This window comes from Ochotona curzoniae, unplaced genomic scaffold, assembly GCF_017591425.1.
Source record: "Ochotona curzoniae isolate NIBS_2020 unplaced genomic scaffold, NIBS_Ocur_1.0 contig_2210, whole genome shotgun sequence".
Classification (NCBI taxonomy): domain Eukaryota; kingdom Metazoa; phylum Chordata; class Mammalia; order Lagomorpha; family Ochotonidae; genus Ochotona; species Ochotona curzoniae.
The window spans coordinates 2,648,832-2,673,530 of NW_024465369.1; the positions used below are offsets into that span (position 1 = coordinate 2,648,832).

Genomic DNA, 24,699 nt, shown 5'->3' on the forward strand with positions numbered 1-24,699 from the left:
GTGGAGTCATGGCCTAGATTCAACCAAATTAACCAGGTGTACAGAAACCCCTTATTTTTTAGCATCAACAATTCCCCAGCCATTAGCTGATGTACCCCAGCATTAATATCACTGAACTTTGTTTTGTTGGAAGTTGCAAGCCCTAACCCTGTGACTATTTCCTGTCCCAGGAATGCCTGCAGAGACCACCATGGCTATTTGTTCCATGATCATGGGTGGAGTGTTTGAGAAGTTTCCTAAACTGAAAGTGTGTTTTGCCCATGGAGGTAAGACTGCACCTCTATTAATCAGCTCAAACTGCCATAACGTGGTACACTGGGTGACTTACAATAGAAATGTATTTTCTCATATTCTGAAAGCTAGAATTTCAAGATCAAGGTGTTGGCATGGCTGGTTCTTAATGAAGGCTCTTTTCCTACTCTGCAGATGGACATCTTCTTGTATTTACACTTGGCCCTTCCTCTCTGCATGCACGGGATGGGGTAGAAGATAATCACAAGAAAAATATTTCCTATTTTTGTTGTAAGGACATTAGTCCTATTGGAGTGCCATTTCATGATTTCATAAGATCTTAATTTCCTCCTTAAAGACACTTTCTCCAAATACAGTTAAATCAGGGCATAAGACTTCATTGGATGAATTTTGGAGGAGTGTAATTCAGCCCATAACATACTTCCAGCCATCATTCTAGTCACATGATGCTTTGGGGATGAAATTCCATTTTGGTAGGAAAATTTAGTTTGGCTTTCATAGACTTAAATTCATAAAGATAAATTTAAATGCTTCTGGTCAAACAATGAGCTCTCCAGTTTGCAATGGTCTCTAGATTCTCTCTTGTATACAGACAGGCCTATTTCATTCATTTACACTACTGGAATTCAATTTACCTGCAGGGGCCAGATAAAGGAGCCTGTGACTCTTGAATTCACCTGTGCATACATATGCACATTCACACACAGATGTGGCTCACTAACCTACTTTTGCTTCTCAACAGCACAACGAAGAATCTTTCCACGTCAGTGACTGCAGATCTCTGTCTTTATTTATGCCTCCAGACACAACATAACATTTCATGGCCATGTCATCACAACTCAGACAGCCCCCTCGCAAGGATAGGTTGTCTGGGTATTTTACTTTTAGAACTGTGCTATATTTGAAATCTTTCACCAAATATCTTTAAATGTTTGTTTTCTCTCTTACGGATACGTTTTTCAATTCTGAATTTCCAGATGCATTAATGCCATTTCTTCTAGTTCATCTCTCAGCTCTTGGAACCCAGGACTTCTTATGTTACTCACACCTGGTCTCTGTCTATCAATCAGCTGGTCTACAGTAACTTTTCCTTGCAAAGTACATAATATTAGAAAGAATACCCTCCAATCAACCACAGTTCCTTACAAGTTTTTGCCTGCAGGTGGTGCCTTCCCCTTCACAGTGGGGAGAATCTCCCATGGTTTCAGCATGCGTCCAGATCTGTGCGCCCAGGACAATCCCACTAACCCAAAGAAATACCTTGGCTCTTTCTACACGGACTCCTTGGTTCATGATCCTCGATCCCTCAAGCTACTAACAGATGTTGTGGGCAAGGTAAGCCACATCTGCCATTTGAGTGGCTTAGGGGCAACAAACTGCTGGGTCAAAATAAATTTCTTGATCCATCTCCAAAAGAAAAAAAGGAGGGGGCTTTTGGGGTAGCAGTTAAGACATCAGTTGGAATGCCCACATCCTGTATCGAAGTGCCTAAGTTCATGACCCTGCTTCACCCTTTGGCCGAGCATCCCATTTTAGCACACACTTTGAAAGGGTGTCAGCAGTTAGATTCTTGTCACTCATGTAGGACAAGAGTTTTTAGTTTTTCAGCTTTTCTTTTTAGTTTATGAATATACATAGAACACATTTTATGCATTCCAAAGAAGTTCCAAGAAGGCAACCATACTTTCCTCGCTATTCTGTTCCTCACCAGTTTCCCTCTCTCCTTCCCCTCTCTTCATCAGTTTTTGCAGACATAATTTTAATCCACTCTATATTCATAGGTGCAATGTGCCACTAGTCATAATATTCAGCAACTAGAAAGTAGGAAGAACATAGTTATACTGGAGTATAAACAGACTAAAAATGATAATCATATCCTAAAATGACCATTTCATTCCTATACATTTTTGAATGCTCTATTAGCTGCCACATATTACAGGAAACATATGATATTATCTTTTTGAAACTGGCTTATGAAGAATAATGGTCCTTAGTTGCATCCATTTTGTGTTAAAAGACAGGATTTCATTTCTTTTGGCTGGGTAGTATTCCACATTTTCTTTATCTAGTAATCAGTTGATGGACATCTGGGATGATTCCATATCTTAGTTATTGTGAAACTGAACTACAATAAATATCAGGGTACAAATATCTCACTCAATTTAGGTAAATTCCCAGGAGCAGGATGACTATGTTATATAGGAGATATATTTTCAGATCTCTGAGGATTCTTCATACTGCCTTCCATAATAGATGTATTAGATAATTCATATAAAAGGGCATTTCCCCCAGATTAGTTCCTTTTCGAGGCTTACTCCAAATGACATGGGAAATGTAGTAAGTTAAGAAAAAGCTATCAGTTTTGAAATTCAATTAATTTGGGTTAGAATCCTGGCTCTGCTTTTTTCTAGTCAGGCAAACTGTTAATGCAACAGTTCTCGTTCACTATGTGAAAGAAGCTGAAACATCAAAAATGGGACGTGCAGGACCAAGAAAAAATACTAGGCAGGGAGTTGGGGGAGGATGAGAAAGATGGTCTTACGTGCCAAGCCCTGTGCCTTGTTGGAATAACATGGCCTTGAAGAGTGATCTATTATTTCTATCACAATGATATTTTAAACTCCCAAGAAAAAATAATTACTTCTGTTTTGGTTTATCAGCCAATATCCCTCTTGGTAGCACCTCTTGCTTCAAGTATTCCTTGAAAATGCCACTCAGCAAGTTAGGCCAGATTTAGAGCAAATATGAACTAGTGAAAAGTATGAAATATTTAGCACTTAATTTCTATTTTATGATTTACATATACCTACTGAAAATTTCTAAGGTTTTCAAAGGCAAAAAAAAATCTTAAGGGTTTTCCAGATGTACACAGAATAGTGAAATATTTACAATATTTTACAAACTTGCTTTTTTAAAGCTTGTTCAGTGGAAAAAAATTTTAAAAGAGGTTTCTCATTGCAAAATAGTGTTCTGGGTTAAGAAAAATCACTGGAATGTAAATGTTACATATTGTCTCAGTGGTTAACTCTGGGATTGAGCTGTGTTTCTGATTTGCATGGGGTGTGACACGGAGGCATGCAGGAAAGAAACCACACAGGAGAGATGCTGGAACAGACGTTGTGGGCTCTAGACTTTGAGCAATAGAAGAAAGGAAGAAGGCTAAGTGGTGTGAAACTAGGGAAAAAGTCTTTCTCATTCTGCCCCTATAAGCCTGGTACTACCTCATAATATTGGAAATGGAAACAGCAGAAGAAAACACCCTTGTCTCATCTTCTGAGGAATACCATCAGCAGGGAGGGATTCGAGCAGCAGCTTCAGCGAGCAGTCAGGGCAACACACACCAGCAGGGGCTAGAGTACACAGCAAGAACATGGCAGGTGCCTTCTGGGAACCAGCAGACTAGTTAGTGATCACATGTGAGGAGACTCCTAGGGTGGACGCCCTGGAAAACCGAGAGCACTCTGCAAAACTGAAAGTGCTCAGATCTCATGATCCAACTGTGAAGGCTTAAGCTCCTGCAACTTGGGCACCACAAGCAAATGTGACCTCATTTTATGTGACCTCACAGGCTAATGATTCCAAGACAAGAATGAAGTCTTCATGAATAACTCAGAATTCTCTTTAAAATATTAATGCTTCCTCATTCTGGTTTCACTCATTGAGCAAATTTTCCTTTAAAGACAATCTTCAAGTCAGGATGGCGAAGGAACAGCCCAGCAGGACATCTGGACTAGAGAGCTACCTGTTTCACTTTAAGAGGACACGGAGCAGTGAGGAGAGGATTGTAGGAAAGAAAAAGATGGGACTGATGGAGTCATGAGAGTGTATGATAACTGGCAACAATTATTGCTAAATATTAATCAGATCTATTAATGTACTGGGAATGAGTATGCAGCAAACACACAGAAAAATAAGCAAATGAACAAAAAGGAATTAAGGAACTCAAACCATGTAAAATCTATTTGAGGATGGAGAATCATTGTATTATGTGACTTAGCAGTGAATATAGTCATAACAATGTAAATACTAAAAAAATGGCTGAAGGGAAAATGTGATTTTTTTAAAGATTTTTTTTTCCTGGAAAGGCAGATTAATAGAGACAAAGATATTCCATCTACTAGTTTACTCGCTAAGTGTTTGTAACGGCCAGAATTGAGCCAATCTGAAGCCAGAAGCCAGGAGCTTCCTCCAGGTATCCCACACAGGTACAAAGTCCCAAGTCTTTGGGCCATCCTCTGCTGCTTTTCCAAGCTATAAGTAGGGAGCTGGATAGGAGGTAGAGTAGCTGGGACACAAACTGGCATCCATATGGAATCCTGGCACTTGAAAGTAGAGAATTAGCCTATTGAGCCATCGTGCTGGCCCCCCAAAATTACAATTTTATTGGGAAAATACACAGTGTGGGAGGTAATACAGAAATGCTCAAAGATCAAAACGGGAAATCAGCAAATAGTCTTAAAGAGCTAGCAACTTAAGAAGTAATAGCCTAAGCTTGTTATCTGGGAATGTGAAAGTTAAATATCAAAAGATGCATTAAAATGGTAAAAAGGGCTGCTTTGGGAGATATCAGTTTGGAAGGCAGGCAAAGGACTGCTTTCCACAACAGAGACATTTGACCAATATCTGTTTAGCTACATGTAGCTGTTAATTTGAGAAATCAGAATGTTAAAAAATAGCACAGATTAATCAATATACTAATGAGGATACTTCAAAGAATTCACACAAGTTCCTATGATGGAAACACTATACATGGATTTCAAAATTTTTTTATACCCAAATACAGTTATCTCTTCATCTCCTTTTTCCAGGAAGAGATTAATTATTTTGTCATTTCTTTGAAAGTCAGAGAGTCAGAGAAAGAGAAAAGTCTTCCATCTATTGGTCACTCCCCACATGCCCACAAGAAATGAGTGGGACCAGGCCAAAACCAAGAGCCAGGAACTCCATCTGGATTCAACATGAGTGACAGAAGCTCACACACTTTAACCATGATGCTCTGCTGCCTCCCAGGAGCACTGGAAGGAAGCTGGATCAGAAGCAAGTACCAATCCCAGGTACTCCTGTGTGGAATACAGGTGTTCTAAGCAGCAGCCTACCTCATGTGCCACAACATCAGTCCCTCCATGAACTTCATGGAATACTATTGCATGTCAGATATGTAAACATCAAAACCATTTTTGAGATAACACCAAAATGCTCTATTCCTAAAAGACTACACTATTGGTAAAGGAAGACATAATGATATAATGTATTGGCTCCCTTTTAGCTCTAAAATTCTCTGATCTGCACTATGTTTACTCACTTTTTAAACAGTTGCAAAATCAATATTGTGGGGCACAGTAGCCTAATGGCTAAAATCCTTGCCTTGAACGTGCCAGGATCCCATATGTGTGTCAGTTCTAGTCCCGGCAGCTCCACTTCCCATCCAGCTCCCTGCTTGTGGCCTGGGAAAACACTCAAGGATGGCCCAAAGCTTTGGGACCCTGCACCCATGTAGGAGACGTGGAGGAAGTTCCTGGCTCCTGGCTTTTGGATCAGTGCAGCACCAGCCGTTGCGGCCACTTGGGGACTGAATCATTAAACGGAAGATCTTTCTGTCTCTTCTCTCTGTATACCTGACTTTGTAATAAAAATAAATAATCAGCCTGGCGTAGTGGCCTAGTGGCTAAAGTCCTTGCCTTGAACATGCCAGGATCCTATATGGACGCTGGTTCTAATCCCAGCAGTCCCACTTCCCATCCAGCTCCCTGCTTGTGGCGTGTGGTGAACAGTCAAAGACGGCCCAAATCCTTGGCACCCTGCACCCATGTGGGAGACCAGGAAGAGCTCTGGCTCCTGACTTCATATCCCTGTGGAACTGGCCGTAGTGGTCACTTGGGGACTGAATCATCGGATGGAAGATCATCCTTTCTGCCTCTCCTCCTCTCTGTGTATCTGACTTTGTAATAAAAATAAATAAATCTTTAAAAATAAATACATAAATAAATAAAATCAATATTGTGGCACAGTGCAATAACCTGCAATCCTCAATGTCAGCAGCCCATTTCAAAGTGCCGGTTCAAGTCCAAGTCTCCCACATGCTCTACTTCCAATCTAATTCCCTGCAGTTATATATCTGGGATACAGTGGAAGATGGCTAGGCTTCAGCCTCTACCATCCATGTAAGAAGCCAAGGCCTCACCCAGCCCTAGCTGTCACAGATATTTAGGGCATAAGTCTACATTTCTCTCTCCACCTGTCTCTATTGTTTTTTTCAAATACATAAATAGATATTTAAAAGATTAAAAACCTAAAGGTAGTTACAGGAACTCTGGTAACACACTTTAGTTAATCACTATGAAAATACGAAAATTTATCTAGAATCAGAGAAAATACATTATACATATATAATTATACATATATAATTTATCTGCATAGATTTTTTTTTGAGAAGTCAGTCATCTACCTATTAGAGTTATATAAGAATTTGGGCTAGCTCCCTGATAATCTATGGCTGCATAAGTAATTACCTTAATAAGTAGCAGCTTAAGAAAACAATATCTATAAATATATTTCAAAAAGTTTATAGAAAATGCAGAATATGCAAAAACTGCACATGATTTTCTCCATTTTTTGGCAAAATAAACTGTGAATTTCATTTTCCCTTCCAGTTCTTGAAGTACCTCATATTATCTCTCTTGGTCTCTGTATCAGGAATTGAGGAGCAGCTTAACTGGTTCATGGTCTCCGCAGAGGTTGCAGGCATAGTGTCAGGATTACAGTTATCCAAGGGTATAAGTAAGCCAAAAGACTCAGTTCCAAGATGGCTTTTATCCCTGACTGGTACACTGGTGCTAGCCATTGGCAGGAGGCCTAAGTTTCTCTCTAGGAGTGCCTTTCCATAGAGCTGCTTAGGTACCCTTACAACACAGCAGCTGAACTGCACCCAGAATATGTGATCTGAGAAAGAAGCAGAGAGTGGGATGGAAAAACACAGACCTAGATGGGGCATGTGCCAGAACAGAGGCTATCCTTGTTACGACCTAGACTCAGAAGCCACACAGCACAGCTTCCGCCATGCTTTATGCATTAGAAGCAAGTCACTAAATCTTATCTACACTGGAAGAGAGCAGAATGAGGCACCATCTTCTAGAGGGAGAAACAGCAAAAAATTGGAAGGCATATTTACAAAGGACCACCTTCCACCAAAAAAACTCATTTTCCACCCCCCAAAAAAATGCTAACTCCCACCAAGACTGTCTCAAAAATCTTGTCCATTTATAATACCTAGGCTTTAAAGTCTAGGATTTCATCACTTAGAAGAACTTGTAGAGGAGACTTATAATGTACAACTCCTCTCAATTTGAGGAACTGTTAACTAAAGAGACACGTTTCACACACACACTCTACAAAATGGCAAGACTAGGGGCCCATGTGGCACAGCAGGGTAGTGTTGCCACCTGCAACAGCAGCATCCCCAGTGGGCACAGGCTCAATGTCCCAGCTGCTCTACTTCTGACCCTGCTCCCAGCTAATGGCCTAGGAGAAGCAGCAGGAGACAGCCAAGTGTTTGGGCCCCTGCCACCCACACGGTATACCTAATTGAAACACACGACATCTGAGAGAGGAGTGGAAGGAAGAAAAACCATCATGCTTTCTACCTCTTCCAGGATGAGGGGACACTCCTAAGAGCTGCCGATCTCAGAAGCAGGAGCAAACCCAGGTCAGCTGAGGGAGAATTTAGGAAAAAAGAAGCAGTGTGTGAGAAGGAACCCAGATGCTGCCAGATGCCGCTGGCAAGAGGACTGCCGTCCAAGGGTGAGACATTTGAGCAGAGACTAAAGGAAGAAGCAGCTATTACAGCAAATCTCTATTGACTGCATCCACAAAGAAACAATGCAAAATCTCTCCATCCCAGGTCAATTAGGTCATACTTCACTGGGAAAATTTAGTCAGGCCCTGAAACTCTGACCAAAAATACTGGCCAAAGATACTGGAGTCTATTATGATTCCAGAGCAGTCATTTCAATGCACTTTTATTCAGGTGGGCAGTTGTTATAACCCATAAGTTGCTACCTGGGATGCCCACATCTCATACTGGCATGCCTGAGCTTAAGTCCTGGTTCTATTTGTGATTTCAGTTTCCTGCTCACATGCACCATGAGAGAGGGTAGTGATGATGTCACAGAGTTAATAAGGATCCCTGCTGCCCATGTAGGAGACCTGGATGGGGTTCTGGACCCCTGGTTCCAGCATGGCACAACCTTAGCAGTTGCTGGTATTAGAGGAAAGAATCAGCAGATGGAAGATCTTTCTTTCTCTGGTATGTCTCTGTCCCTCTGTCTTTCAAAAAGATTAAACTTTTTAAAAAGTATTTCAAATCATTGGCCCCTCTTCGCCTTAATTTCCACAACTGTAAAGTGAGGATGATGACTAGGTGAGGTTAACAAGAAGACTCAAGGGGATACTATGCAAAAGGACTATACAAATGTCAGAGATTTCTATGACTTATGTAGTGTTTATAAACAGAGGTATTACATTGTTTGAGTTGCCTAATGATTTGAGGGATCCAAAGCTAATCTTACTCTACACTAATTAGATTAAACCTGGTTCTTTCTCTAGGAAATTATGTCTCTGGGAACAAACCAAATCCCTAGAATTTGTATAATAAGCTATGCTGTGTTTACTAGAAATGTTCCTAAGACGAGAAAACAGCAAATTGTTCCTTTTCTGGGAGAAAAATGAAACATTCTTTCACAATTAGAACTTGTTTGATAAACCAGATCATCCAAGGTTTACAGCAACACCTGAAATGTGAAGAGTTAATGCATTCCAGAAGAAGAACAGTTTATTTCTCTTTCCTAACAGAAACAGTAATCACTATTATTACCAGCTCAGTAAGACTCTAACCTCATAAGGAGCTGTGTCCTGCTTGCTGGTGGCTTTAGGGAGGAAAATGTATGTTGGAGCATAACGTTGAGGCTGAAAAAGCCATCCTGATTATTCACTGCTTTACTGCCTAATAAAAAGAGCCAGTATCTATTTAATAAGCACATTTTCAGGATCCCACAAAAGGCAGCCATGGCACCTCAAATGCCTACCAGCAGAATTATTCCATAATAGAGTCGTTAGAAACACTTAAATATGAGGGCTGGCATTGTGGCATAGCACATTAATCCTCAGCATGTGGCACTGGCATCCTTTCCGGGAGCCAGTCGAGTCCCCTGCTCAGGATCTGATCCAGCTTCAGACCAAACCTGCTCTGGTTGTTGCAGCTATATGGAGAATGATCCAGCAGATGGAAGATCTCTCTCTTTCTGTGTCTTTCTCTCTCACCCTCCCTTGTTTTCTCTCTTTGTAACTCTGTCAAATTAAAAAAAAATAAATAAATACTCATTTTCTTTAAAAAGGTCCAAATAAAATATAGATGTTGTGGAAGATTACATTAGCACATTAGTAGAAATATTTTTTAAATGGGGAGGGAGGAAGTGAAAATCCAAGATCCTATGGTACTGTACCGTTAAATAAATAAATAGCTAGACAAATAAGTAAGTTTCAAAAATAAAATGTATAGATCTTAGGAGAATTAAAAAATTTGCTAATGAACCTAACATATCAAAAGACTAGAATATCCATTTTTAAGAGTTATTATGTATTTGAAAGGAAGGAGAGGCATAAAGAGAGATCTTCCATCCCCCAGTTTACTTCCCAGATGGTTAGAACGGGCCAGGCAAAACCATGAGGCAGGAGCTTCTTCCAGGTCTCCCACAAGTGCAATAGAGGCTCAAGAACTTGGGCCATTCTCCCTTACTTTCCCAAGAGCATTATCATGGAGCTGGATTGGAAGTGGAGCAGCTGGGACTCCCACTGGTTCCCATATGGGATGCTGAGGCTGCAGGTAGCAACTTTATTCTCTAGAGCATAGCACCAGGCTGGAGAACAGAATTTTGTTTTTAAAAGAATATTTTTTTTTCACCTGAAAGGCAGTTGCATAGAAAGAGGGACAGGGAGAGATCTTTCACGAACTGGTTTACTCCTGAATGAATGTAACAGTCTGTGCTGTTTGAAGCCAGATTGAAGATAGAAACCCAGAGTTCCATCTGTGTTTCCCATGTTGGTGGCAGGAGTCCAAGCTCTTGAGCCATCTTTTATTTTTTGAGGATTTATTTATTTTTATTGGAAAATCAGGTATACAGAGAGGAGGAAAGACAGAGAGGAAGATCTTCCATCCAATGATTCACTCCCCAAGCGGAAACCACAACTGGAGCTGTGCTCTGGATCTGAGACCAGGAGCCCAGAGCCTCTTCCAGGTCTCCCACATTGGTGCAGGGTCCCAAGGCTTTGGGCCATCCTCCACTGCTTTCCAAGGCCACCAAAGGGAGCTGGATGGGAAGCGGGGCCGCTGAGACACGAACCAGCACCCATATGGGATCCTGGCACGTTCAGTGCGAGGACTTTAGCTGTTAGGCTACTGCGCCGGGCCTGAGCCATCTTTTGCTGCCCTCACAGGCACATCAGCAAGAGGCTGAACTGGAAGATAGTAGCCAGAATCTGATCCAGCATTCAGAGGCATGCTGGGATTGCAGAGAGTAACTTAACCACTGTGCCACAACATTGATCCAGAGAAGAAAATCTTAAATACAGGCAAGAGCACAAAGCTTAGCTTTTAGGGAGCCAGGATCAGACACATTCCTTAGGAACATAAGATGCCACAAGAGCCTAAAATATCTCAGGCCAGGGATAAACAGGGCAAGTCATCCAATGCCATATGCTAAGACTCCCTAACCCACCAGTCTTCTTGGAAACCATTTAAAACACAATCCATTTGCAGTTATGATTATTAGATGGTCAGTGACAGAAATAAAGAAAAAGCATTTTTAATCCCAAGTATTTTTTGAACATTTATCAAGTAGAGACAAGGAGTGAGCAGTGGAATATAAAACCTTTGCCCCTGCAGGATCATACAAGTCTAGAAGAATCTTCTCCCCGTTCTCCATTTCCCCTGCTGCTACCTCTGCCCCTTTGAACAAGAAACTCGGTGAACAAGAATTTCACTTTCAATGCATTCATGCTTGCTTCTCTTTCCCTTGTAAGGCTACTAACAAATTACAGTCAAAAGTCCAGCAAAAGTAGGCAATAAAACACAGGAAAAGTTTAAAAATCACATGCTCATAAGTGGGTAGCCCATCTCCTGGAGAGAGGAGCTGTGAATATTAGCTATGAAGCTGTAATGAAATAATAATAAATTTTGAGTATGGTTTTATGCAATGGGCATTCAATATCAACTTAGGAAGGCAGGCAGGTTAGGTATCTATCCAGAAAAGGAAAATTGCTTTCATTTTAATTTTATAACCATTTGATTTCTCCACATTAAAACAAAACAGAACCTCTCTTAAAATGTGTCTACAGCTGAGAAAGCCATGATGTAAAATGGAAGAATTCTTGAATGGGGCAAAAATAATTCCTAAATTTCATTTCATGCTAATGAAGTTGATAAATGTAATATAAGCCTGGGACTTTTCAAAGTTATGTTGTATTTTGGAACTGTAAACAGCTTTAGCAAGAGGAGGTTAAGAAATAAGGACAAATGAATCTCCGGTGAATATGAAGCAGGCAGTTTCAATTAAGATCAGCTGTCGGCACAGATGTTCACAGACACAACTCCAGGTCTTCAGGTCTTCTGTCAGCAGGAGTATTTGCTTGGCTTCATGCACTCATGAATACAGAAACCTAGAAATAGACTTGTTAGTCTATCATGGCCTCCCTCTAAATTGTATCACACACTTTCCCACATTACTTCAGATATTTGCAAAATCTAGGAAAAAAATTTTTATGGTGGCAATGAAAGGGTTATCCTTACAACAGCTCAAACTTAGAGTGTTTTAAATATATTTACTATTTCAAACCTAGTTTCAGTCTGACTTCTCTGTTTCATCAATTGAAGCATTTACCAGCATTTACTCCTCCAACACACATACGCCTTTGCTGAAGCACTTCTCAATTTGATTACAGGCATATGTTAGTTTTATTTCAAACTTATCTGCAAAGTAGAGATTTTCTGGAAAGCCTTGTTCAAAGACTACATCTTTCCAGAAATATTTGATAGACTGGATTTTAGAAAAGAAGAAAAGAAAATCTTGCTAATGGGGCTGACACAGTGGCTCAACAGTCCAACACCTCCAAGCAGGGCATTCCATATGGGTGCCAGTCAGTGTCCTGGTGACTCCACTTCCCATCCAACTCCCTGTTTGTGGGGGAAAGCAGTGGGGGATGCCCCAGGTTCTTGAGTCTCTGTACCCATGTAGTAGACCTGGAGGAAGGTTTTGGCTCCTAGCATTAGATTATTGTCTTAGCTCCTGCCATTGCAGAGCTAGGTTGGGAGTGAACTAGCAAATGGAAGCTCTTTCTATATCTCCTTCTTCATGTAAATCTGCCTTTGCAATAAAAACACATAAATCTGAGGCAAGGAAGGAAGGAAGGAAGGCAGGAAGGCAGGCAGGCAGGCAAGCCCAGCACAGTGGCCTAGTGCTGAAGTCCTCACCTTGAACATGCCAGGATCCCATATGGGCACCGGTTCTAATCCTGGCAGCTCCACTTCCCATTCAGCTGCCTGCGTGGTCTGGGAACGTGGTCGAGGATGGCCCAAGACCTTGGGACCCTACACCCATGAAACCTGGAAAAATTCCTGGCTTTGGATCCGTGTGGAACTGGCTGTTGTGGTTACTTGGGGAATGGATCATTGGACGGACAATCTTCCCCTGTCTTTCTTCCTCTCTGTATGTATGACTTTCCCATAAAAATCAAATAAATCTTTTTTAAAAAGAATGGAAGGAAGGAAAGAAAAAAAAGAAAGATAGAGGGAAGGAAGGAAGAAAAGAAGAAAAAGGAAAGATGGATGGAAGGAAGGAAGGAAAGAAGAAAAAGAAAGGAAAGATAGAGGGAAGGAAGGAAGAAAGAGAGAGAGGGAGGAAGGGAGGGGGGAGAAGGGGGCAAGAAAGAGAGGGATAGGAAAATAAAAGAGAAAAAAGAGAAGAAAAAAATCTAGCTAAGTATGATAGTTGCTTCGAATTATTGGTTAAAATTTCTACATTGGTCTTGAGAGTAACATGGTCAGGGCAGGCTTTTGACAGCGCTTGAATCACCACTTGGGACAACTGAGTCCCATGTCAGAGAGCCTAGTTTGAGTTCCCACTGCACTTCTGGTAGCAACTTCCTGCTAACGCACACTCTCACAGATGATGAAAACCTGCGTGGAGTTAGGGCATCTGGCTTCAGCCTGACCCACCCTGGTTGTTGTGAGCGCTTGATGAGTGAACTAATAGAAGGAAAATCTCTATCTCTCCCTCCTCTGTTGCCTTCTCTATTTCTATGTCTGCGTCTGTCTGTGTCTCTTGCTTTATGTCTGCCTTTTGAATAAAACATTTTAAAGACTAATAGAGTTATCCCTCAGTTTTCATGGGGTATTGGTTCTAGAACTCCCTACAGATACTAAAATCTGTAGATGCTCCAGTCACTTATATAAAAGGATATGCCATTTGCAGATAACCCATACATATTTTCTTTTTTTAAAAAAAGCTTTATTTTTATTATTTTTTTATTGAAAAGGCAGATATACAGAGAGGAAGATCTTCCGTCCGATGATCTACTCCCTAAGTGAGCGCAACAGCCGATGATATGCCGATCCAAAGCCAGGAGATTCTTTCGGGTCTCCCACACAGGTGCAGGGTTCCAAGGCTTTGGGCCATCCTCGACTGCTTTCCCGGGCCACAGGCAGGGAGCTGGATGGGAAGCGGGGCTGCCGGGATAGAACCGGCGCCCATATGGGATCCCGGGCGCACAAGGTGAGGACCTTAACCACTTGTGCCACTGTGCCGGGCCCCATATTTTCTTTAAAAAAAAAAAAGATTTATTCTTATTTGGGGTCTCCCACATAACTGCAGGGTCCCAAGGCCTTGGGATATCCTCTGCTGCCTTCCCAGGCCACAAGCAGGGTACTGGATGGGAAGTGGAGCAGCCAGGACAGGAACTGGTGCCCATATGGAATCCTGGTGCTTGAGCATGATGCTGAATATTTAGTCAAGGTGTTCAATACTAAATAGTATATCAAGTGTTAACTGCCAGTGAGGCAGCCAAATGAGAGTATCTGGAAAGTGGCCACATCCTCCAGTTGAGGCTTAGCAGCCAAGCTCTCTGCTTCAAACAGCGCTCCCAAGCAGCACAGAAAGAGGGATTCTGCCCTAACAATTAAGAGTAGTTAAGTAAATCTGCAGCTTCCAGCTCTTCACCGCTCACTTTTCCATTCAGCACAGCTGAGTTCCTCTTCGCACACTTCAAGCATACTTAATAAAGCCATCAAATCCAAGGCCCACGCTTCAGTTCTTCTTCAATTCTCATCCTCTTCAGAAGTGATATTTAATACCCTCACCTTCAAATATTTCTCATGGAATTTTTTTCTCACACCACTTTTTCTTCCCTGGGTCTCCTTCTACCTCACTCGACCTCTTTTGGGGCATCTGCCCCCCCCCCCAGTCCCTCCTTGTTCGCACCCACTCTACCCCAGTACTGCTATTCCCTATGGCTCTGTTTCCAGCACTCATCAGAAACTAGAGGCTAGAAGGCACTGGAAGACATATATAAATCGTGAAAAGAAGAAACTAAACACTCAAAATTCTTTTTTAGAAAAAGATTCATTGGGCCTGACACGGTAGCCTAGTGTCAATATATGCGCCGGGTTCCCATAGGAACGCTAGTTCATGTCCTGGCTGCTCTACTTCCTTTCCAGCTTCCGGCCTATGGCCTGGGAAAATGGTGGAGAACAGCCCAGAGTCTTGGGACCCTGCACCCGTGTGGGAGACCCAGAAAAGGCTCCTGGCTCCTAGTTTTATATTGGCTCAGCTCCCGCCATTGCAGTCACTTAGGGAGTATACCAGCGAATCAAAGATCTTTCTCCCTGTCTCTCCTTCTCTCTGTAAATATGAATTTCCAACTAAAAAAATCTAAAATCAAAGATTCATTCAGGGAGTGTCAGAGAGATCTTGGATCTGCTGGTGTACTCCCCAAATGGCCACAATAGCCAAGTGTGATCCAGGCCGAAGTCAGAAACTAGACACTCCATTGTGGTCTCCCACATGGGTGGAATAGCACTTGGGCCACTTTGTGCTGTCTTCCAAGGAGCATTAACAGGAAACTAGATCAGAAGCAGAGCACCTAGGACTCAAACTGGCACTCTGATATGGAATGCTAGCATGTCAACTGACTGCTTAAACCCACTGCATCACAATGCCAGCCCCAAACTAAAAATTCTTTACCAAGCAAAACTACCCTCCAAAAGTAAAGGAGTAATTAAGACGCTGCCAGATAAATGAGAATGGAAAGAATATATACTTGTAGACCACTACACAAGAAATGTTAGAAGCTTGTGAGCAGATGTTCAACCTACTAGGTAAGACACCTGCCTCCGCTATTGAAATGCCTGGACTCAATACCTGCCTCTGGTTCCTGACTCCAGCTTCCTGATAAAGCCGGCCCTGGGAGACAGCAGTGAAAGCTCAAGCAGTTCAGTTTCTGCCACTTGGGTGTGCTACGTGTAAGGTATAGGTCCCAGGAAGTCATGGAGACCATCTGGTCAAGAGAGGAAAGACTTTTATTGTAGAAAGGACAGCCCAGTAAATTAAAGTAGGCCTTTGGCCTATCTGGAGAGCAGTCAGGGGGGCCTGAAGGCTTCATCCTTCCGGGGCTGGGGGCAGTTGTCCTTTTATGTTCTTGGCCAGGGAAAGGACCATGAATTTTTGCAGACCCACATTCACCAGGATAAAGTGGACCTAGATAAGCAAGAAGTCTTCTCAGCAGTTTTATCAGAGTCAGCAAGATACACTGTAGTTTTATCAGCACATGTCCCCTGCAAGGCACTGTAAAAACCAAAGTCAAGCCAACAGAATCTCAGGCAATAAAATACTATGATGTGATCCTCAGGTTCATTCTGTTTGTGTCCAACTTTACCAATGTGGAGTGAACCATCACAGCAGCCAAGCAAGTCCTAACATGATAGGAAACCAACATCAAGTTCTCAGTTTCTGTCTTCAAGCCAGCCACAGCTAATTTGGGTGGAACATGCAGAATAAACCAGCAGATATGAGCATGCTCATCTGTTTCTCAAATAAATGCATATTTTTAAAAGACTCCTTCAGGTTGAAATTAAAGGGTACTAGGCAAAAAAGAAATCATGACAGAGTTGAGAAAACAGTGGACATGAATTCAGTACAAAAATACAACATCTTGAAACTCATAGGATTCAATTTAATCAGTACTTAGTGGAAAATATACACCTATAAAATGGTCACATTTAAAAAGGATAAAAATATCAAATCAATAACCTTGAACTGTACCTTAAGAAAGTAGAAAAAGCAGAATAAACTACACCCAAAGCAAGTAGCAAAGAGCAAATAATAAATATTAGAACAGATTTTTAAAAAACACATTACAGAAAAACAGTATAAAAAGTCAACAAAATCAAAACTTTGAAAAAATCAACAAAACTGCCAAACTTTTAGCAAGGCTGACAAACAAAAATAAGAGGATGTTCACATTACTACAATCAGAAGCAGAGGGCATTACCAAAAACCTTATAGAAATAAAAGGGTTATTAGTAAAATCTATGAACAACTAATTATGTCAATAAATTAGCTAAACTAAATGAAATAAAGAAACTCCTTGAAAGACTAGTGAAGAAGAACTCAAGGAGGAATTCAAAAAACTGTAAGAAGAGAGTATATTTGTAAATTATAATTTATAATTTGTATTTGCTTATTATTTTTTATTTGATTTAGAATACAGAAAGAGAAAGACCTTTCATTGCTAATTCACTCTTTAACTGCAACAGGCAGGGCTGGGCAAGGTCAAAACCGGGAGGCTGGAACTCCATCCAGGTCTCTGAGGTAGGTGGTAGGGACCAGAGCATCGGAGCCTCCCAGGATGAGGTCAGCAGGAAGCTGGATTAGAAGTCGATGAGCCAGCACCTGAAGTTAGGCACTGCAGGTATCCCAAGCAGTGACTCAACCACTGCACTAAATAACCATTCCTCAATTACTAATTGGAATTACTAAATTACAATTAGAGTTACTAATTACTAATTCCAAAACTTCCCACAAAGAAGAATACAACTAGATGGCTTCCCTAGTGACTTCTACTAAAGATTTTCAAAAGAATGAAAATTAGTCCTTTACAAATGCTTCCAAAAAATACAAAAAGAATGAATCACTTTCTAATTCTATGAAACCAGCGTCACTCTGATACCAGAAACCAAAGAACACCCTAGACAAGTATCACCTGTCAATATAGATGCAAATTTTCTTAATAATATCTATTTAACTGAATCCAGGAATATATATGATGAACTATCTACCATGACCAATTGAGATTTACCTCCGTATGCAAAGTTGTCTCAACATTCAAAAATACATCAATATAATTCATATTATTAACAGAGTAAAGTTCAAATCTACACCAACTTCTAAAAAGATGCAGACAATAAATGCATTTAACAAGGTCAACAGCCTTTCAAAACAAAACCTCTCAACAAACTAAAAGAAAATCTGCATAACCTGATGAAGTGTGTCAAAGAAAAAAAACCTAATATCATTCCTAATAGTAAAAACTTAATATTTCCATTCAATACGGTACAGGAGGTTCTAGGCAAGGCAATTAGACAAGAAAAATAAAGGGCTTCTATATTTAAGGGCAGAAGCAAAATTACATGGCCTTATAAATAGATAATCATAAAGAATCCACAAATAAACTATAAAAAGCTAATAGATTCAACAAGGTTATAGAATATGAGCTAAAATACAGAAACACATTGTTTTCCTATATACTAGCAATAAGCATTCCAAAAAGGAAACTGAACACACATTCTTCAAAAAGAATTAAATCTTTTGAAAAAATACAAAAAGAAAACAAGACATGTACACAATAAACCACAAAATTCTGCTAAAAAAAATGAAAGACCTCAACAGATTAAAACACAACTCATGGTCATTGATTAGAAAACTGAACATTGTCAAAGTGACAACACTCCCCAAGTTCATCTTCAAATCCAATCAAACTTTTACAAAAATTCCAGATGCTACCCTCACCATTTTTTTGACAGAAACTGAAAAACTAATGTTATAGTTCATATAGAAATGCAAGAGACCCAAAATAGCCAAAACCTCCTTTAAAAAGAAGTAGGTGCTACACCAGCAAACCACTTCAGAGTATAGCTGAGGTCCCTGTTGCATCACTTCCAACCCAGCTCCCTAATGGTCCTGGGAAAGCGTAGAATGGCCCAAGTGCTCAGGTTCCTGACTTTGACAAGTGAATGAACAAGTGGATGAAACATCTCGCTCTGTCTCTTCTTCCCTCTGTCTGAATGAAAATAAATTAAAATTAAAATTAAAATTAAAATTAAAATAAAATAAATACATACATTTTTTAAAGATAAAGAAGAGGGGTCGGCATGTTGGTTCAACTGGCTAGCCCTCCACCTCCGAGTGCCAGGATCCCATGTGGACTCCGGTTCCTATCCTGGCTGCTCTAATTCCCATCCAGCTCCTTCCCTGTGGCCTAACAGAGCAGCGGAGGATAACCCCAAAGCCTTACCCATAGGGGAGACCTATAAGAAGCTCCTGACTCCTGGTTTCAGATTGGATCAGCTCCAGCCATTGCAGTCTTTTGGGAACTTAGCCAGATAATAATGGAAGATCTTTTTCTTTATGTTTATCTGCCTTTCAAATGAAAATAAAATTTTTAAATCTTTTTTTAAAGGGGGGTCCGGCGCAGTGGCCTAGCAGCTAAAGTCCTCACCTTGAACGCACCGGGATCCCATATGGGCGCTGGTTCTAATTCCAGCTGCCCCGCTTTCCATCCAGCTCTCCACTTGTGGCCTGGGAAAGTAGTCGAGGAAGGCCCAGAGCCTTAGGACTCTGCACCCACATTGGAGACCTGGAGAAAGTTCCTGGCTCCTGGCTTCAGATCGGCACAGAACCAGCCACGGCAGTCACTTAGGGAGTGAATGATCGGATTCTGTCCTCCTCTCTGTATATCTGACTTTACATTAAAAATAAAGAAATCTTTAAAAGAAATCTTTACAAAAATAATAAAAAAGATAAAAAACAAAAGTTGGTACTTGGCAGACCCAATTTCAAAATTTCTATACAACTATAATAATCCAGACTGTGAAGTATTGGCCTACAGACAGTGTACTTACATATATGGACAGAAAATGTCACATAATTTTCTGCAAACATGGCAATACAAATCAATAAAGACTAGTCTTTGGATATGTGGTAATTAGACACCTGACTATTCACAAATGAGAAATAATAAAACTGGATTCCTTTTGTAGACCATAAACAAAAATTTATTCCAAATATATCATAACTCCAAGAGCTAAAATCATAAACTACTGGGGGAAAATAAGTATAAATTCTTGTAACTTTGGACCAAGCATGAATTTTTTCCTATGATGCCAAAAGCAGAAACATTCAAAGAAAAAAGACAGGTGTAAGATATAATCAATTGCAAAACTCTAGTATCTGAAATACTACAAAAAGACTTCTAAAACAGAATTAAGGTATAATCTTATTTTGATTTAAAATTTTTTTAAATCCATAAACAAGAAGGATCTTTAAAATCTTACATAAAATTAATATTTATTAAAAACTAGGCATAGATTTCAAAAATATTTGCACTAAATAATCATCTTAAAATTCCATTTTCCCTTCAAATTTTTAAAACTATATTTGTATATAAAGAAGTCTTATGACTCAAAATTAAAAAGATAATAAAATGGATATGAACAGACATAGGATTTTTTTAATATGGACTCAAAGCTCAGTGAAGAGCATGTCTGAACAAGCCAGGCAAGCTTCTTAGTAAAGAAGCGAGGGTCCCATCTGCATTCAGACTGGAGTGTGTACTGATTTGGATAATGTGCCCGCTGCCCTCTTCCAAGGATATTAATAGAGACGTTTCTCTAAAGAAGACATACAAATGGAACAGTAAGCATACGGGAACACACTCAACATAACGAATCATTAGAGGCAGGTAGATCAAAGCCACAGTACGGCACTATTTAACATCCACTGGGGTGGTTATAATCGGGAGATGGATAGTAACAAGTGTTAGTGTGGATTTGGAGAAATCAAAACCCTCCATACATTGCTGGTGAGAATGCAGAATGTTATAACTACTGTGGAAATTCCTCAAAATGTCACATGGGTATACCATATAGCCCAATGATTCCACTCACTGGTGTATGCCCGGGGGTGGGGCGAGTGCAATATATATGTACATGCACAATCTTGAATACAGATGTCCATAGCAGCATTATTCATAACAAACAAAAATAGGAACAATTCAAACATTAATCCTCTTAAGAACAGCTAAAAACTGTGGTATGTCTACATAATAATAATAATAATAATAATATTTTTAACCAAAAAGAAACTGCAATATCAATTCTTACTGAAGCATAGATTAAAATCTTAAACATTTTATTTAGTATGATTCCATGCATAGGAATCATATGTATGATTCCACATATAAGAAATGCCAAAAATGGGCATTTCTGTAGAAACAGTAAACCAGTGTTTTCCAAAGGACAAAAGAAAATAGCCACTGCTAACTGGCATGAGGCTTATTTGGGGGTGATAAAAATGGTCTGCCATTATACCCAACAAATAAGATATTTTATAATTTTCTGGAATCAGTGGGGTACACAAATTCATGAGGCTATTAAAACTCACTGACTTGCATCTTTTAAGCAGCACATTTTACGATATGTGAATTATATGTCCAAAAATATTTAAAAAGAAAAGGGAATCTTCTGATTCTGACACCCCAGTTTTCCTCCATGGGGACAACTGTTACTTATTTCTTAAGTACCATTCATGAAAGTGCACAAATACAAATTCATATGGATTTCCAAAAAAGTTGTTAAAGAAATATGAGCATAGCAGAACGTTGTTTTGGATTTTTTTCTCTCTTTACAATATATCTTAAATATCATTCCTCTTTATCATATAACTTGGAGATTATTCCATTTTCACATTTATAAGTATTCTTTTTAATGTTGGATAGGCTATTTAATTGCCTAGTCTTTTACTAATATGCAAATGAGATACTGTTAACTTTCAGAATTAAAATGTGTTTTCTTGTTTTATTTTGATAAACTGTTATTATTACTATACAGTCTCTCTTTCTTATTAGATTGAGTTAGTTGAGAACAGGGTCTGTGTCTTCCGTCCTTTGAACCAGAGTATATCTAGATTCTAGCATATTTCCTGACATACTGCTTCCTATATGGGTAGATTGACAAGCCTGTGTATTTTGTTGCACAAAGTATTAAATAGAAATTGGAAGCTATCATTTAATGAACCGTGATGCAGTTTAGATGGCTAGGAATTGCCTGGATATTTCTGTTTGCCTGTTTTAGTTTGTATCCAGTTATTTGTTTCCTATTCTTTTCTAACGCCACGATTTTTTTCAAAAACTGTCAAATAAATCGCAAGGTATGACTCTAAGATATAATCCTAAATTTCAACTGACCAACTCAGTAAGTTTTATGAAATACAGGCATCTGTCTTATACTTCAGTACTGGGTATTTCAATTTTTTAAAAGGGGTAAGATGGAGTGAATTCCAACTTTAAGAGACCTAATAGCGACACCTGCTGGAAATAGTATCAAAATAAATTTAAACCATTAAACCTTAGAAATTTTAGACTAGTTTTATGTCTAGGAATGCATGTGTTATTTTACCACTGAAATGGCTATAATAAGTAAATACGTATATGTATGTATATATTTAAGAGAAGTTTTTTGATATTCTACCAAAGTACAGGTAAAACAATGTTGTTGTTTTTATTCCAGGATAAAGTCATTTTGGGAACAGATTACCCCTTTCCACTAGGTGAGCTGGAACCTGGGAAGCTGATCGAGTCTATGGAAGAATTTGATGAAGAAACAAAGGTACATGTCTTTACTTCATGCTCTCCTTCCTGAGTTTTCCTGCTCTCATTAATGCTGGTTCCTGAACATTTAGACATACGGTACCAAAACACAGAGGGACCATTACATTAATAGCCCACAACCATTATCCTGTCTCCAGAAATAGCTAAGCTACTTCAAGGCATGGGGACATTAAAAACTGAAACACAGCACATCTAAGTTCTAGATGCCAAGGAACAAAACCATAGGGAAACATATCATAATAACATGCTTTGCATGTTAACTCAGAAGAGTGCCTGATGTTTCCTATAACAGTTTTGTTACAAACCACTCTCTCATGATTCTAGCTATGTGGATATTGATAATAAAGTCTCAGTGACAAGGATCTAAGGAATCACAATACCCAAGTTGCTCAATGTGTGTGTACATATGCGTTTGACTTTAAAAGTGGGTAAAACACTGTGTCACATAATGCAATACAATTAATTTTAAAAAAAAGTGGGTAAAACGTACTAAAAGGTGCTGTAATGCTACTGATACTTATTCCATAGACTCCTGAACTGCGATGAATTTAAATGAGACAATTGAATTACCTCCCTCCTGCCATCCCTTCCCCACTCTATTTGTTATGATAGATACATACATACATACATACATACATACAAAGTTTTTTTCTAAGGACTTCACTGCCAATCGCTCCCTCTTTCTAGAAGTCAGAGACATCCAAAAAGGAAACCAAGGGGTTAGACTCTTACTTAATCTTATGAAAGTCTTGGTGATAAATCGTATAATTCCTGCCTTTCTTCTAAACTTAGAATCCAAAAGTTGCCTTGAACCCCCTCTATTACAAATAAAGCTCATCGGCTCCAGCACAGTAGTCTAGTGGGTTAAGTCCTCACCTTGCAAGCCCTGGGATCCCATATAGGTGCCCATTTATGTCCTGACAGCCCTGCTTTCCATCCAGCTCCCTGCTTATGGCCTGGAAAAGCAGTAGATTTTCCCATATTGTTACAACAGTATAGTCCTTCATAAGAAGCTATATTTCCATCAGTCTGTTATTAAAGTGTGTTCCAACAGTGTTATTATTTATAAACAGTGCTTTCAAATTTTATTCCAATATTACAATACATTAACTTGTACAGAATGTTGTTGTGAATTTGTAACAAGATAACATTTTATGTAAATTAAGAAAAACTTGAAAGGGGGAATCACATCAGGAATAATAAAGGCATAGAATAATAATTATTATTCTATTAAAGTCTTACTCAGGAATTTGGGATGCTTTGAGTTCTGTTTAATTTTGGGTAACTATAAGGCAAATTTCCTTCTAACCCTGCTACATGCCCCTCCTTTACACATGGGTTACAATCAACAGGATGTCACAAAGTTGCCACTTAGATCCTTTCTTCCTGCAGAGTGGATACTCTGTATCCGGACAGTGGGTGGAAAAAGACTGGGGAGTTCACATCAAGTCACCAAATGGAGGGAGTTTTACCGCCATGTGAAACCCTTCCTCCGTGGACTTCAGCCCTGAAGAGCTGACCTTGAATTCAGGGCCATCTGAAAGGAACACACACAGACCCTGAAGTTAGGCTTTAGGACCTCTGCGAACTGTTTCCAGTTCTCTTGTCCTACAAGGCCTAAACTGTATCTTTTCTCGGTCTTTACCTCAAATAGTCCTCAGGATCCACTGGAGAGACCACTAAATATTTCCAAAGAAGGCATTTTGCGTAGGAGGGTTCTTCTCCATAAATGACTTTTTCTCTGGGCCAGCACTGGGGCATAGCAGGTTAACAGCAGCTGTTCTGCTTCCAATCCAGCTCCCTGCTAATGTGCCTGGGAAAGCACAGAGGGTGGCCCAAGACCTTGGGCCCCTGCTACCCCCATGGAAGACCTGGAGGGAGTTCCAGGCTCCTGGCTTCTGCCTGGCCCTAGCTGTTGTGGCCCTTTGGGGAATAATCAGTGGGTGGAGTGTCTCAATCAATCTCTCTCTCTCTCTCTCTCTGTCTTTCAAATAAATACATTAAAAAAAAAAAAAAACCCTCTTCTCCTACAATGAAAGTTCAGATTTAGATTTCAAACAGTAAACTAAACAATATCCTAAGAGGATATAGGTAGGAGTTCACTGTATAACCTGTTATATTTTTCTTACATTGGGATGCTGATTTTGAAAACCCTGATAAAAACATTCAATATGGGGCCTGGCGCAGTGGCCTAGCAGCTTAAAAAGTTCCTTGCCTTGAATGTGCTGGGATCCCAAATGGACATCAGTTCTAATCCCATTGCCCTGCTTCCCATCCAGTTCCCTGCCTGTGGCCTGGGAAAGCAGTAGAGGATAGCCCAAAGCCTTGGGATCCTTCACCCACGTGGGAGACCCAGAAGAGGCTCTGGGCTCCTGGCTTTGGATTGGCTCAGCTCCAGCCATTGCAGTCACTTGGGGAATGAATCATGGAATGGAAGATCTTCCTCTCTGGCTCTCCTTC

General features: G+C 40.0%; 1 protein-coding gene across 2 annotated transcripts in view; it reads left to right on the forward strand.

The window, feature by feature from the left end:
• Positions 1-24,699, forward strand: part of ACMSD (aminocarboxymuconate semialdehyde decarboxylase) — a 52,388-nt gene that overhangs the window by 25,351 nt on the left and 2,338 nt on the right. For both annotated transcript variants that reach the window (XM_040972008.1, XM_040972009.1), the window contains 3 exons: positions 171-266; positions 1,415-1,587; positions 22,139-22,237. In XM_040972008.1, coding sequence (XP_040827942.1) covers positions 171-266; positions 1,415-1,587; positions 22,139-22,237 — 368 coding nt within the window. The remainder of the gene's footprint in view (positions 1-170; positions 267-1,414; positions 1,588-22,138; positions 22,238-24,699) is intronic.